The 16,506-nt window shown below is 39.9% G+C and overlaps 1 protein-coding gene across 2 annotated transcripts in view; it reads left to right on the top strand.

Annotated features, from left to right (window-relative positions):
- Positions 1–14,954, top strand: part of TMEM154 (transmembrane protein 154) — a 57,829-nt gene extending 42,875 nt beyond the window's left edge. For both annotated transcript variants that reach the window (XM_064383812.1, XM_064383814.1), the window contains exon 7: positions 8,563–14,954. In XM_064383812.1, the coding sequence (XP_064239882.1) occupies positions 8,563–8,578 (16 nt within the window). In that variant the 3' untranslated portion in view covers positions 8,579–14,954. The remainder of the gene's footprint in view (positions 1–8,562) is intronic.
- The last annotated feature ends 1,552 nt before the right edge of the window (positions 14,955–16,506 follow it).

The following is a 16,506-nucleotide window of genomic DNA, read 5'->3' on the forward strand; positions in this document are numbered from 1 at the left end:
TACCCTTTGCCCTCACACATGCACAGCCTCCCCCATAATCAATGTCCCCCATTAGATTGATACATTTGTTACGATCAATAAACCTACATAGACACACCATTATCACCCAGAGTTTCCCATTGGCTTTTACCTTGTGCGTGATTCTTCCTCTGTCATTGAAATAGTATACTTGTGAATTTAGTGCTTCACAAAGTATGTGACAGCCATTAAAAATTGAATTTAGTGGAAAACACACTTCTCCATTCTCCTGATAAATGGAGACTTCTGGAATTCATTTACAGGGTTTTACTTTCCTTGATGCTAGAAAGACATCCCTGACATAGAACCTCTGTTACGTATTAAGTCCATAGAACCCAAGTCCACCATGCTTCTGGGAAAAGGAAGTCAATCTGATAATCATCTTACACTTAATATATTCCACATTGTGAGCAAAGACTTCAGCTCTTCAACCTTCTCTCGTTAGGGTCCATCATCTCAGGTCTTTCAGAACTTTATCCATGTCTCATTGGCCCCTGCTTGTTCATTACCTTCCTCCATCCTCATTGAATGAATATTCTTCCTGAGCTAAGGAAACCAAAAGATAGCACACGATTTTAATAAGGACCAGAGAGATGTATGAAATACTGTGGGAAGTTGACACTATGGTTTTATGTTTAAAAAAAACAAACAATAGGAAAAGCAACAAAGGAATCATGGAAGGGAGTCTTTCATAGTCTTATTTTCTATCTTAGCATCTTTTCCGTGATTCATCCCTGCTATGTGCCTGGCACTGCACAGGGAATAGTGTCAGTGGGAGGAGGCTGCTAGGTGGGGTCTGCCCTCAAGTTGAAGAGAATTTCATCCCTGACCTCGTTAAGCATTGCCAACACATGGTGATGACAGAAAACAGATCCTTTTGGTTGGTTTTATTATTGTTTTAACTTCTGTATAGAAAAATACTCCCTTATTGTCTAACCCCACCCTCACAACACCCTCCCAAATGCCACTAGATAGTGGTGCAAACAAGAAAGAGTCCCTTTATCATGAATCTTCCGATCAAGCCAGCCTCTTCCTTCTTCCGGAGGGATTTGTAGTTAGGCAGTTTCCTGAAAGCTTGGTGTTTCTGTCTCTGCAAACTTAGATGAATAACCACAGACAAGGAATCGCAAATGTTAGCCAAATCCCTGTCTTCTTTCCTCTTAATCTCTTGACCACAGGGATGACTTTACATTGAGCAACAACGTAGGGAAAGAGTTAGGTTTGGTTCTGCTAAAGTGGATTTATAATTTTGAAAACACAGTCATAGGGCTGGGCGTGGTGGCTCACGCCTATAATCCCAGCACTTTGGGAGACCGAGGCGGGCAGATCATGAGGTTAGGAGATCAAGACCATCCTGGCTAACATGGTGAAACCCTGTCTCTACTAAAAATACAAAAAATTAGCCAGGCGTGGTGGTGCATGCCTGTAATCTCAGCTACTTGGGAGGCTGAGGCAGGAGAATCGCTTGAACCCAGGAGGTGGAGGTTACAGTGAGGTGAGATGGCACCACTTGCGTCCAGCCTGGGTGACAAAGTGAGACTCCATCTCAAAAAAATTAAAAAAGTAATGATTACAACAATAGCAAGACATTTACATCACATTTTTTACATGCTAGATGCCTATGTAATTATCTGAGAAATTAACTAAGAGAGAGTGACAGTATACCTATTCTTAAATTACAATAATCCTGCGGTTTATTTTATGATTTATGTTTCTGAGCTCAATGTCATTATAAAAATGAGCCACTTCACTACTTTTCCGGAAAAATTTAGGCTAGTTATAGAGAGCTTTGTGTGGGTTTTTTCCTGTTTCATCCCTTCTCTTTGTCATTTTTTGAGAAAGTAGAATTTTTGATGTAGTTTTTAAAAAGACATTTATTGAGCACTTAATATGTGCCTGACACCGTCTACATCATGTCAAAACAATCAGTTAAAAATAAAATAATTTGAGTAAACTTAGAACTCAGAGACGTTAAGTGACTTGTTCAAGTTCACATGGCAGGTTTGTATCTGATAAAGCTCAATCTAGAGAACAGTTTCTTTTAAAAGTGCGTTTTTATTTTCTTTTATTATTTTGTTAAAATAAGAGATATTTCATAAATTAAAAGACAAATTATAGACTAGAAAAAGAAGAACACTCAGCCGCAGGAAAGCCAGCCACCGTGAGGCTAATCTAGGACACTACTTGGTGAATGATGTGTCTATCACGCAGCACGGTCATTGGCAACACTTAACCATTAATTGCAAGAAAACAGCAGTTTTGTGTAAATGTTTTTTTGGCCTCTCTGCTCAAGTAAATCTTTGTGACCACTCTTTTTCTTTGTTTTGAGGGTTATTTCCTCTTTTCTTCTTTAGTCCTTCAAAGTCATTTAAAAGTACATAGATCTGGCTGGGCATGGTGGCTCATGCCTGTAATCCCAGCACTTTGAGAGGCCAAGGAGGGTGGATCACATGAAGTCAGGAGTTCAAGCCCAGTCCGGCCAATATGGTGAAACCCCCTCTCTACTAAAAATACAAAAATTAGCCGGGCATGTTAGCAGGCACCTGTAATCCCGGCTACTTGGGAGGCTGAAGCAGGAGAATTGCTTGAACCTGGGAGGTGGAGGTTGCAGTGAGCTGAGATTGCACCATTGCACTCCAGCCTGGGGGACAAGAGTGAGACTTCATCTCAAAAAAAAAAAGTATATAGATCCTCCTTGACTTACAGTGGAGTTAGGTCCTGATAGACACACTGTAAGTAAAAAAAAAAAAAAAAATCATGTCAAAAATACATGATATTTTCAAATTATAATGAGTTTATCTAGAGATAGCCTCATCATAAGTCCAGGAGTGAAGTGAATACACATCACTTTTGCTTCATTGTAAAGTCGAAAATTTGTAAGTCAACCATTGTAAGTCAGGAATCATCTATAATTCAAGTGCTAAATGTCAGTTTCCCTAAAATCTGAGCTTGGTATTTTAAGGGATACAAAGTAACAGTTTATAATCCTGCAGGATGAAAACCTCAAATAATATTATTAAAACACAGATGCATGTGCCCATGTGTGTGTGTGCATGTATGTGTTGGACAAGGGAAGATGTACTAACTTTTAAAAACCACAGCATTGCTTGAATAGTGGCCCAGATTATGTCTACAACATGGGCATGATCTATGTGCATGATTAGGCTTGCCTCTGATGTTAGCCAGATGCATTACCTCAATCATTCCACCTGAGACCAGGCCTCTTGCAGGAAGGAGAAAGGATATTCTCTTGATGAAGAGAAAGGGAGCCTGATCAGATTGCTATGTGACTTTGTGCTAAACTGATCTCTGCACTCCCCCCAAAAATGAGTTAGAGAGCATCATAACACAAGAAAGGTTTAACGTAGGTTTATTGCCATCTTTGGAGACAGAGTACATGAGCTGTGGTCATAACAAGGGATTGTTACAAGATAGACTGGTCAGGAGAACAAAGATGACTTATCTAAGCCTGACTGCAACAAAGGGGCAGTTATGAAACAAAGTATTACAGTTGCATCTGTCCTTATTGAACTGGTAGCATGCCCATTACATGCCTTCTTAAAGAAAACAATACAATGATGCTTTTTAATCAATTACATTTGGTTTCATTTGTCAGTCTGTTACTACACAGGCTTTTGGGAAAGGTGTTCCACATTTTTTTTTTTTTTTTTTTTTTTTGAGATTGGGCCTCACTCTTTTGCCCAGGCTAGAGTGCAGTGGTGTGATCTCGGCTCACTACAGCCTCAACTGTTCCAGTCTCAGGGAACCCTACCGCCTCAGCCCCCCAAATATAAGGTATAAGGTTGGTACAAAAGTAATCACTGTTCTTGCCATTACTTTTAATGGCAAAAATCATGATTACTTTTGCACCAACCTAATAGCTGGGACTACTGACACAAGCCACCAAGCCCAGCTAATTGTAAAATTTTTTCGTAGAGACACTGTCTCACTATGCTCCCCAGGCTGGTCTCGAACTCATAAGCTCAAGTGGTCCTTGAGGCTCAAATGCCCCCGCCTCCCAAGTTACTAGAATTGCAGGCATGAGCCACCACACTTGCCCCAGATTCTTAAAATATCTAACATTCTTAGAAAAATTGCTCACTAACGTTAGCATCATAGGTAAGTTACTAAAACTGCTTTCAAACTAAAGGTTTGAAAAGGGACCACTCATTTGATTTGTTGCAATTCTGTGACAGTTTGCTAGGATCTTTTTAACAGGGAACTCTAGGATTTTTCAGAGTTAAAAATGTCTAGGTTTATTTGATGATTTCACAGAGATAATAAGTAGCCAAAAAGACAGCAGGAAACGTATCTAACTAAATAAAGGAATGAGTGTTTGGGAGAGAATGCCTCCAGGCTCAGGAGTGGGCCAGGTCCCAGCTTGCTGATTTACCAACACGCCTGAAGTCCATTCCACCACCAGTAAGAGTTGCTCCACTCTAGGAGGGGCCTGATGGCCCACAGGTGAGGCAACTGGTATCCTATGTGGCAGTGCTTGTCAATTGCTCATGGTCCACAGAGCTGTGGCAGTGGGCACTGTACCTTGAGCTGCTTTTCCTCTTTGTTGCTTTAAGTTAAACAAGTTCTTCTTGATGGACAGTGTCCCACACTGAGCCTTCAAAATGCCTAGAAATGTAAAGCTTGTTTTGGAAGATGGTTGCTGAAAGCCTTTGGGTATCTGAAACAATATTCATGCTAGTGTTTTACCAACAAACACTGGCTTCTGTAAAACCTGCAAAATAAGGATTACTAACATTCATTCATTCATGTGTCTGTGTGTCAGGCCTGGAGTATGGTATTTCACCTGCATTTTCTCGTTTATTATTTACAAAACAATAAAGCTCATGGTATTGTTATGTATGTTTTGCAGATGAGATGAGATGAGATAAGATCACTCTGGCTAAGAAAGGTTAATTTGCCCAACGTCATAGGGCAAGAAAGTGAACCCTGATTCAGACTTGGGCCAACTGACCCAGGACTCTTATCTGCTATGCTAAAAAAGCCACCCATTGGCACACACCGACATTGGTAATATCATAAAGGCAGCACAAACGTAAACTACCCAGGGACAAACTTAACTGAGAAAATGCAGGTGATAATATAAAATGTTCAGATTTTTATTGCGGCACATAAAAGACTTGAATGAATGGAGAGGTATACTGTGTTCCTGATGAAAGATTCAACAATGTAAAAATGATCATCTTAAATTCAACCCAGTCGTCTTAAAAATCCCTATGCACATTTCATCTGGAAGAATAACTGTGTGCAAATAGCCAGGACAATTCTAAAAGAAGGAAAAAGTGCAATTGTAAGATAGAATAAGGATGGGGAGTTCACAGGGAGCGTGTCATGCTTGATCAACAATTAAAACAGTGTATACCCAGAACCAAATTAGAATTAACATTTTATAGCAAGTCAATTATTTAATAAATAGTCTTGGGACAGCTGACTAACATTTAACGGGGGGGATTTAGAGATCAGCCTCATGCTTTATACTAAAATAAACTCCAGTTGAGTTTGAGTGTTAAAAAGAAAGAAAAAAAGCCAGAAAAAATACAGGAAAATATTAAGGAGGGAACTAGTTTGAAAGCATGACACACAAGTCAGAAACCATGTTTGAAAAAGCTAGATTTAACTACATTAAAAACTTAACATTTCTGTACTTCAAAAAACACAGTAGTCTGGGCATGGTGGATCACACCTGTAATCCCAGCACTTTGGGAGGCTGAGGTAGGTGGACTGCTTGAGCCCAGGAGTTCAAGAGCAGCCTAGACAACATGGCATGACCCTGTCTCCACAACAGTTAGCCAGGTGTGGTGGCATACAACTGTCGTTCCAACTACTGGGGAAGTGGGGGAAGGGGGTTGAGGTGGTAGGATTGCTTGAACCCAGGAGGTTGAGGCTGCAGTGAGCTGAGATCTGGCCACTACACTCCAGCCTGGGTGACATTGTGAGATTCTGTCTAAAAAGAATAATAATAATTGTCCCATTTTGAATATAAGCAGAGACTATTAATAAGTAATTCAGCAAAGGAAGAAATTAAAATTACCAACTAAGCTTTGTAAAAGGTTTAGTCTTTGTAGCAATAAAAGAAAGTCACAGTAAATATGATATTATTTTCACCTATTAGACTTACAAAAAATGAAAATAATAATATTCAATGTTGGAGAGGATGTGAGGAAAAGGTTATTTCCCTAAAGAGTAGTGTTGGAAGAATAGAAATTGTAAAAATTTCTAGGAAAGAGGGATAATTTCACAATGGGCTACTAAAGCTTTAAAATCGTATAACTTTGACCTAACAATTCCTTGTCTGGAGATATATGCAAAGGTAACAATTAGAAGTTTCCAAAGATGTGGCAATGTTTATAATAAACAAAAATTAAAAATTTGAAGTAGCCTAAATGTTTAACACTAAGGGATTGGCAAAAAAAATTCTTTGATTTAGTGAGACAATGGAATGATACATAACCACTAAAAATATATTATATAGTTATTAGCAGAGAAAGATGTTTACATGTGAATGAGAGTGAGAAAGCAGATTATAAAACAATATGTAAAATATGATCCAATTTTTGTACAAAAAGGATATATATCATTATCACAGAAAAATCTCTGGGAGAATAAATACCAAAATGTTAATGTAGTGAGATTATTGGTATTTTTGTTTTGCTTATTTGCATTTTATATTTTTTAACCAATGAATATGAACTAATTTTAAAATAATTAACTTTAAAAATCACTTCTATTATAACAGCTGGACAAAGATTAATGTGGACAAAAAAGGCCTTTGCCTTTGTTGTTCAGCTGTATGTTATACTCTGCTTCAGGTGGCTGAAATTTCAAGATAAAGTCACAAAAAGTAAACATGCAATTCGAAGACTTATGTTCTGTAGAGATAGACTCCTGAATATTTGAAATATTATCTTACTACCACCCAATTTCCACTTACTACCACCCATTCCAAGAAATAAAACCTCCTTGGCCAATTGAAAGGTTATTCAGGGTGACATAAGTGAAAGGGGTTGTCACATCTACTCTTCAGATGAAACATTTCTTAATTTTCAACCACGCTTTCATTTGAAATACATTTTGGTATAGTCTGTCTTTTTTAGTTTTATTTTATTTTTTGAGACAAGGTGTCTCTCTTACCCAGGCTGGAGTGCAATGGTGCAATCATAGCTCACTACAGCTTTCAATGCTAGGGCTCCAGCAATCCTCCCAGCTCAGCCTCCTGAGTAACTGGGACTACAGGTGTGCACCACCACACTTGGCTATTTTTAATTTTTATAGAGATGGGGTCTCACTGTATTGCCCAGGCTGGTCTCAAACTCTTGAACTCAAGCAATCTTCCTGCCTCAGCCTTGCAAAGTGCTGGGATGACAGGTGTGAGTCACCATGCCCACCCTAGTTTTTACTTTTTTTCACTTTGATGCCTCAAACAAAATTCTGCCCTCCCCCTCCTTTCCCATTGTTCTTCTGTCCTTATCATCACTTCTGCCTCTGTCTTTAAAACGAACAAACACCACACGTGAACATATACATGTCTCCTGCCCTTTCGTGGATAGACCCATCCATTATCTGTCTACTTATCTACCTATTAATCTGTCTATCTGTCTGTCTATTTATCCATGTGTGTCTGAGTTGCTCTGAAGTCCTTTTAGAAACACATGGAGTTTCACTGAGCGGGAGAGCACTGAAGTAGGAGTCAGAAGAATATCACCTATTGCAGACTCTACACACCTGTGAGCTCAGGAGATACCAGATCTGTTGTTCATTATCATTCACGCACTTCCTTGGAAGCGGAGGTCACTTCAAATAGAGACCTGCTAGGATGTGAGTGAAGGGAGTACAGATCTAAAAAGAGAAGGTTGAGGAAGGGCAGTGCTTCTTGTCTTCCAGGAGACTTGGTGGAACTATGGGCCCACCAGGAAAAAGCTGTGGAGCCAGATACTTGGCAAAGACAGCCAAGTTAGAAGCAAAAGCGCAAATTAGCCAACAGCCTGGTCATGTTCAAATACCATGTTCCTCATTTATGTCTGCTCACACCCTAAGATGCCTGATGTTTGAATTCTAAATGACACTGAGAAGGCCCCTCCAGATACTTTGTAGGTATGAACAAAACGGGCTATTGAAGACATACCAGGACCACAAACTCTTGAGAGAAAACAGCACGTGGAAAATTTGTTTTAGAAAAAGGCAATTTGGCGTGTATTCATAGAGAATGGGATTAGATTTATTAAACGGGGAACCCCTAACTCCACCTGGTTCTCTCTGCATCGGCACCGGGGAGGGCTATAAGGAGCAAGAGCTAGGGATTATTTTTTGGCTTTCATGGATTTCTTACTCAGGGATCAAATATAAAATTAAAACTCACCTTCATTTCAGAAATTGTAAGCTAGACACCATTGGCTTCCTGACAGCTTGCAATCTCTTCGGTCACCTCCACAATGGAGAGACCAGCTCTCTTTAGCTTCTTAAAAATATATTACTGTTTGTGTATGTACGTGTGTGTGTTTTTATGTTTTGTTTTGTTTTGTTTTCCAGTGACAATGAATCCTAAACCTGAATGGCACTCATGTTTCCCAAGAGAAGCAGCCCCTGAGTGAGTCTGCTGGATCTGCCAGAGGATGAAGAGGATACGAATTTAAGTAATTTCAAATCAACATAGACACAAGAACCTTTTGCTGTTTCTTCCAATGCCCACTCTTCCTAATGATGGCATCACTTGCACTTGGAAGAATGTGCGATTGAGAAGTACTAGGAGAAGGCCTGGCTGCCGTCCATCACTGCGTCCGAGGGTGGAGAAGGAGGCGGGTGATGTGCTCACTTCTGATCAATGGGTGTTGCCTCCTCTCAGACTATTGGTTCTAGCTCACTGCTCACACTCTGGTCATGCTAAGTCTTATTCTAGCTCACTGCTCTCACTCTGGTCATGCTAAGTCTTCTAGCTCACTGCTCGCACTCTGGTCATGCTAAGTCTTCTAGCTCACTGCCCTCACTCTGGTCATGCTAAGTCTTCTTCTAGCTCACTGCTCGCACTCTGGTGATGTTAAGTCTTCGTCACCTTTCTGCTTCATTCCTTAGGGCCTAAATCAGGAAACTGTTTTATTGATGATTTCCTTTTGGGTCACTAACCAGCTTTAGATAATTTCCTCTGATTAGCCAAGTCCTCAGACAGGTAAACTACATTCAGCAGGAACTTTTCTTAAGGAATGTTATGTCATGGAAAAGACACCAAACACAGCAGGTGTTTTAATGGATACACCATTAAATGGCAGTCAGTAAGCTCTGCCTGCCAAGAAGACACTGAGAGGGTCCACAGTCCTGATGAGATGGCGTTTAGTAACTTGTAGATGCTGACATGGCCAGGTCCGGTCACCTTTGGGAACTTCTCAGAGAAACTAGGAATCTTCAGTGAAAGAACTAATGTTCTCCTCAGCTGAAATTCCCTTGCTTGTCAGCATTTCTGCAAAGCTCACACTTGTTTTGCCATACCTCCCTTGTATGTGCAGGTGGGGGTCATCTGTCAGCCTCTATGTTTCAGAGATCCTTAAGGTGGTTTGAAACAAACAGAAGAGGAGCAGGAAATATCTGTGCCTGTGGTGGATATCACTCATCACGCTTAGCGTTCTCTCCTGCCAAGCTGGGACAAGCCTCATCTCCTAACACAGCACTCCAGGAGGTCTCTCTCAGTCCATCAGAGATGACATTCTCTGTGATATTTTTAACATCCTTGTACTAAAAGCAATGGCACAAAATGGAAAAGGGTCCATTGACCACACCTACTCAAATGAAATTGATCTCCATTTATTCCTTAATTTTCTAAATCTGACTTTAAAGCAATCTAGCAAATCGAGAGTCCTCAGCTCTCCTTGGATGCCTGATATTTTATTCCAAGAAAGAGACAAAGAAGGAAAAATTTATTTATTTTACTACCTACATATGAACTGAGGGGAGATGGGGTTACCCAAACATTTGCTGCTCAATCTTGTGTCTTGTGCTTGAAAGCCTGCCCTAAGGCGTAACAAAAACTACTCCTTTCCTATCTTTTAGGATCCCTTTAACAAGTATTTGCCTCTGAACTACGTGGATAATTTCAAAGGCAGAGATCCAGACCAGAGAGATCTTTCCATACAGTGAAAGCTATAACTAGCTGGTTGTGTCTAACCACCGCTATCACGCGATCCTGGGACTGCATAGAGCTTTGACAAAAGACAGACTTCGCGGTCCATAACTTCAACAGATTTGTCTGTCGTATTCTCACCAGCACATCTGAATGAGGCTTTGTGTTTTCCTTGCTCTCTTGCATGTTCATTTTCAACTCATGGCGCACAGTGAGTCTCAGATATTTATGCCAAAACTACACACAATTGTTTTCTGAATAATAACGTGTCTATTTTTCTGCCTGTGTGTGCTGCTTTCGGTTTCTCATCAACACTTTGACTCTCAGGGAAGCCTCCGCTTCCTTCTTTTACTCTTTAGGTATCTAAGATCTTTGAACACTTGGCCCTTTACATTTGATCCTACTCTATCAAATAATGACTTTTAGAGGTTCAGAGAAGTATCTGGGGTCCTGGAATCTCATGTTGATGAAGCCATATTTTATAATATGATAAACATATTCAGTATTTTAAATAATTTCAAATTCTAGAAGAAGAAAATTTCAGCAACACGTCATTGAGTTTTTATCTGATAAAACTCTAATTGCACGGTGTACAAAGCACTTTTTAAAAATATAGTTTATTCTGTCAAGGTATATGAAGTTAGTACATGGCCAGAAGAGTCAAGCCTCAATTCTTGTACCTTGTGCCTTTTTATTACTGTTCAATCAATAGACACCATATGTTTATGACAATTTCAAGAATTATTTTTAAACCCAAACTTAATTTTCTATTTCAGACTATTGTTAGTGTAAAAACAAAACCTCACTAATTTGTCCTAGCTGGATAGCCAGTCAGAACAAAATCTGACTTTAGAATATGTAAAATATATGTAAGTTTGATTGCATTTTTGTACATTTTAGGCAAAGTAGGTTAACAACATTGCCTGGTCAAACTTCTCAGGAAACTTGTTTTAATAAATATGTAAAAATGCCCATTTGCAACTCTTGACCCAATGGTGTGACTCCTCTCTCTGGGAAGGGCTTTGTTACCTAATGGGAGACCACAGCCTGGATCCACCTTGATGTAAGTGGCACCCGGATAACCACGTGAAACAAGTGTGATGAAATGAGTTAAAGTGGTTTGGGAAAATAATTGCATAGTTGTTTTTTTTTTCTCCCAGTTATGCTATCTAATGCAGGAGAACCAAAAGCTGTGAAATTATTTTATTTTTTAGAGACAGGGTCTCACTATGTTGCCCAGGCTGGTTTCAAACTCCTGGGCTCAAGCAATCCTCCTGTGTCAGCCTCCCAAAGTGCTGGGATTACAGGCATGAGCCACTGAGCCCAGCCAGCTGTAAAATTATTATATTCATTATTACTATGTGCTATTTCTCACCCTGACTTCTTTTTTTTATTTGAGACAGAGTCTCACTCTGTCACCCAAGCTGGAGTGCAGTGTCACGATCTCGGCTCTCTGTAAACTGCGCCTCCCAGGTTCAAGCAATTCTCCTACCTCAGCCTCACAAGTAGCTGGGATTACAGGCCTGCAGTACTATGCCCAGCTAATTTTTGTATTTTTAGTAGAGACAGGGTTTCATTATGTTGGCCAGGCTGGTCTCAAACTCCTGACCTCAAGTGATCTGCTGGCCTTGGCCTCCCAAAGCGCTGGGATTATAGGTGTGAACCACTGCACCCGGCTGCACCCTGACTTTCATTGTAATCTCTGGGTGTTTTATGTAACACACCTGGGCAATAGGGTTTACGGCAGAATTGGCCCTCGTGGTGCAGGCCTTCCAAGTTCCAAGTCTCATTTTTAGTAAGTCTTCCTTTTTTCCAAGCCCTGGATCCACCAATTCCAACAACCTGGATCCACCTTGTTATTGACAGCGAGGCAGATGCTTCTGCTGATCACCACAGCTCTAGCAATGGAAATGAATGTGTTGAAAAAAACTTGTCTGTTCTTTTATTTTGGTTGTTTAAACTATTAATTCACACCATCTCTGAAAAAAGGCCTTATGTTGACTAAATAAAACGTAGGCTTTAGTTTCAGCTTCTGTCAGAATTAGTACCAATTCTGAATCTGGTGGAGTGATAAGACATGGTTTCACGCTGAGAAGACACTGCTGAAATTCTCCTTGTGGGAGAACATGGAAATTTTATACTGAATTAAATTAGCACATGTGAATTTTTCACATTCAGAGATATTCAGGGTGAATTCTGGGGTTTCCATTTAATAGCTCTAACAGGTAGTCTAGAACAACTTCACATATAGAAGCATTTCTGCTATGTGACAATGACCAGAAGAGTTCCTGATATTAGTGTAGAGCAGAATCTGTCAAATTGCAGAAGCCAGACAGCCAATTGCCTGAATTATTATTTTTTGTTTTTAGCAACTCTTTGACCTTATCTTGATACTGTCTTGTCTGGCAGCAAAGTTTTATTTTCCTCTTAGTCCTCTTAGGGATTGTTTTGGGTTTTTTTAAATTTAAATTTTAATTTTTTTGAGACAGGGTCAAACTCTGTTGCCCACGCTGGAGTGCAGTGGTGTGATTATGGCTCACTGCAGCCTCTACTTCCCAGGCTCAGGTGATTCTCCCACCTCAGCCTCCCAAGGAGCTGGGACTACTGGCACGCACCACCATGACTGGCCAACTTCTTGTATCTTTTGTACAGATAACAAACATGGGATTTCACCATGTTGCCCAGGCTGGTCTTAAACTTCTAGGCTCAAGCAATCCTCCCACCTTGGCCTCCAAAAGTGCTGGGATTACAGGCGTGAGCCACCACAACCGGCTGGGATTATTTGTACCTAGACCTGGTATTTTGTTTGTTCTGTTTATGCCCTACCACCTTTTCTAAATATCATATCATATTCCTGAGATAGCAGTACATACAATTATGTAAAATAGGGCTTTGTGTGAACTTTGTACATGTGCTAAGCTCTTTTTGAATGATATTTTAAGAGGTTCCTAAACCAAAGTGCTTAAAATGACATGAAGACGTTAATTTCATGAACACCGTACAAGATTAGAAGTACAATGTAGACCTGTTTAAGACAAACAAAGGTGAATAGGCTTTGGGCTTTTTTTACAATTAAACTCCAGATACAGAAGGCTCGGGTAATGGTACTCCTCAGTTCACCTCACATTATCAGTAGCCTTTAGTATTTTGTAAATAAGTAACTGGACTTTGATGAAAAGCATATTCTTAACCATTTCTCTCTCTTTTTTTTTTTTCCAAGATGGGGTCTCACTCTGTTGCCCTGACTGGAGTGCAGTGGTACGATCTTGGCTTACTGCAACCTCCACCTCCCAGGCTCAGGCGATCCTCCTGGCTTGGCTTCCTGAGTGGCTGGGATTATAGGTGTGCACCACCGCATGCACAGCCAGTTTTTGTATTTTTAGTAGAGACGGGGTTTCGCCATGCTGGCCAAGCTAGTCTCAAACTCGTGGGCTCAAGTGATCTGCCCACCTCAACCTCCCAACACATTGGGATTACAGGCATGAGCCACTGTGCCCAGCCAGTTTTCATTTCTTTGGTCTGCATGAAAGGACTAAAGGAATGATATGTAGCTACTACATTGCAGCAAACAACATTTTTCCAATGTAAAAACCAGTGGAAAGTAAGCATTTTATTACTCTGACTTAGATGAAACTGCCGAAATTATAAATAGTGCCAGGAACATGTGAAAACTCCACGTTTAATAAATGCCAACTTTCAGAAAGAGTAGGGATTATAGGTATTCAACAAGTTAAAAAATAAACTGGTAGCTCAGTAATAATTTAACACATGTGTATCTTATATTTAAAGTTAACTGAAAATTATGTTTTTTAGAAAAACCACCGTGTTTGACTCTTTTGTTTTACAAGCGATGCAAAGTATCTAGGACTTCAGTTAGATCATCAGATGTCATATTTACCACTTAGCTTTTGTCCTAGCAGCATGTAAATTCTACCCTGTAAGCCTCATATAAGAAATGGTCCCAGCCAGGCATGGTGGCTCACGCCTGTAATCCCAACACGTTGGGAGGCCAGGAGTTTGCGAACAGCCTGGCCAACACGGTGAAACCCGTCTCTAAAAAATGTGAAAATTAGCCAGGTGTGGTTACACCTATAATCCCAGCTACACAGGGAGCTGAGGCACAAATCACTTGAACCCAGGAGGCAGCAGTTGCGGTGAGCCGAGATTGCTGAGAGCCGAGGTTGCCGTGAGCCGAGATTGTGCCACTGCACAATTGGAGGCAGAGCAAGATTGTCTCAAAAAAAAAAATAAATAAATAAATAAATAAAAGAAATGGTCCCATTGTTACCGATTAGAACTAATTTGTAAATCTATCAGAATGTTAAGACTGATTAAAGGTTTTAGGTGTTTTTTTCCTACTTTGAATACTGAGAATAATATGTATAATATTTTTCCAATATGATTTATAATTTTGTAAATGTCAGTATACATGTATATGTATAAATTATTCTCAACTCCATGTTATTTAAATAAGTACATGTTTGTGTGCTAAATTGCTCATTTAGCAGTGATAGATTGAAAAACATAAATTTAATTAAAAATTAAGCACTATAAGGTATGAGGAATGAACATCTTCTACATGAATTTCTATGTAAGGAATATCAATATTTAGAATGAAAGTGTATTTGAGGGTAAGGTATTTGTTTACTAAAATGTTTTATTCACTACGAGTACAGAGGTGAATTATGCCTCTTTCTAAGGAAAAGTTCTTTTAATTTCTGTGTCTATGAAAAAGAATTTTTACCTTTATAATTGCAATCTTTTGATCCATACAATTATTTAAATAAATGAGACAATACCAATTCGAAAAGTTCTTAAAGAATGGGACCTGCTTTGTATATCTAAAATATATTATTACATTCTGCATATCTAAAATATATTATTACATGATTTTTGTCTTTATTCTTCCTTACAAAACATTTTTAAATGAAGGAATGAGATGTTTATGAGAACATAACTTTTAAAAATATTTTTAGTGGGCTGGACATGGTGGCTGACATCTATAATCCCAGTACTTTGGGAGGCCAACATGGGTGGATCACCTGAGGTCAGGATTTTGAGACCAGTCAGATCAATATGGTGAAATCCTGTCTCTACTTAAAATACGAAACTTAGCTGGGCGTGGTGATAGGCGCTTGTAATCCCAGCTACTCAGGAGGCTGAGGCAGGAGAATCACTTGAACCTGGGAGGTGGAGGCTGAAGTGGCGCCAAAATTGCACCACTGCACTCCAGGCTGGGTGACAGAGTGAAACTCCATCTCAAAAAAAAAAAATTCTAGTAAAAATGGAAAAATCCACAGGGAGAAAATCTTCTTTTTTCCTGATTATGCACTTTTCTTCATGCTTTTAATTTTAGCAAGGCTGAATGGCAGATTCATAAGATTTAGATAACATGAAGACTTCCTTGAATAAGGATTTATTCTTTCAGCTCACAAAGACAAGTCAGTACTGCCGACAAATAACAGGCAGGAAGATTTCTCCTAAAAGTCTCAACTAAAGTTATACCTGGTCAATGAGGACATCAATCTACCTCTAGAAACTGATGCAGAGTATATTTCCTCCCTGTTTTCGCTAGAACTTAGCCAGGTTGGAGATAGCATGGACCAAAAGAGCACGCAGTCCCACAGAGTTAGGGAAAGGGTGCTAAGAGAGATTGATAATCTCGACTAGCATTTAGCACGTGGATCAGTTAGGAATTAAGTTTCTAACTCAAGGTAAGCTGGTATGGTTGCTCCCTGGTCATCCAGGACACGAGTTCCTTTTAACTCTTCCCCACCTTCGTTAGTCCAGAGCTGCTTTCCTGTGTTGCTACATAATCCAAAATGGTGGTTGTAACTCCAGCATGATATTCAGAAAAAGGAAAGAGAGGGAACCAGCACAAGGGTGAGCCTCCTAAGTAGGTCAGCCACTTTTAAAGAGCTTCCTGCCAACCCAGTGAAGCAACTCTGCTTACATCTCATCGGCCAATCTCTCTGCAAGGCAGCAGGAAATAGTCGTCTCTATGGTTGGTTCATTATCACTTCCAACAGTAAGGGATTCTGTCTCACAAAGTGATGGAAGAATATTGGGTATCTGAAGAGTAGCCACCCTGGCCAGAGGGTGCTAAACACCAAACAGACATCATCTCATTTTAATCCTAATCATATACTTACAAGGTAGGTTTACAGAACTTATACCTTGTTCCACGTCTCCCCAACTCCAAAGCACAAGTTTTAATCACTGTACTGCACTGCCTCCCCAATAATTAGCCATAGGAAAATGTTTTAAAAGGCATCAGTCGGCAGGGTGTGGTGGCTCATGCCTATAATCCCAGCACCTTGGGAGGCCAAGGTGGGTGGATCACCTGAGGTCAGGAGTTCGAGACC

This window comes from Aotus nancymaae, unplaced genomic scaffold (assembly GCF_030222135.1).
Source record: "Aotus nancymaae isolate 86718 unplaced genomic scaffold, 86718_ANA_hifiasm-v0.15.2.pri h1tg000033l, whole genome shotgun sequence".
In the NCBI taxonomy this organism is placed as follows: Eukaryota; Metazoa; Chordata; class Mammalia; order Primates; family Aotidae; genus Aotus; species Aotus nancymaae.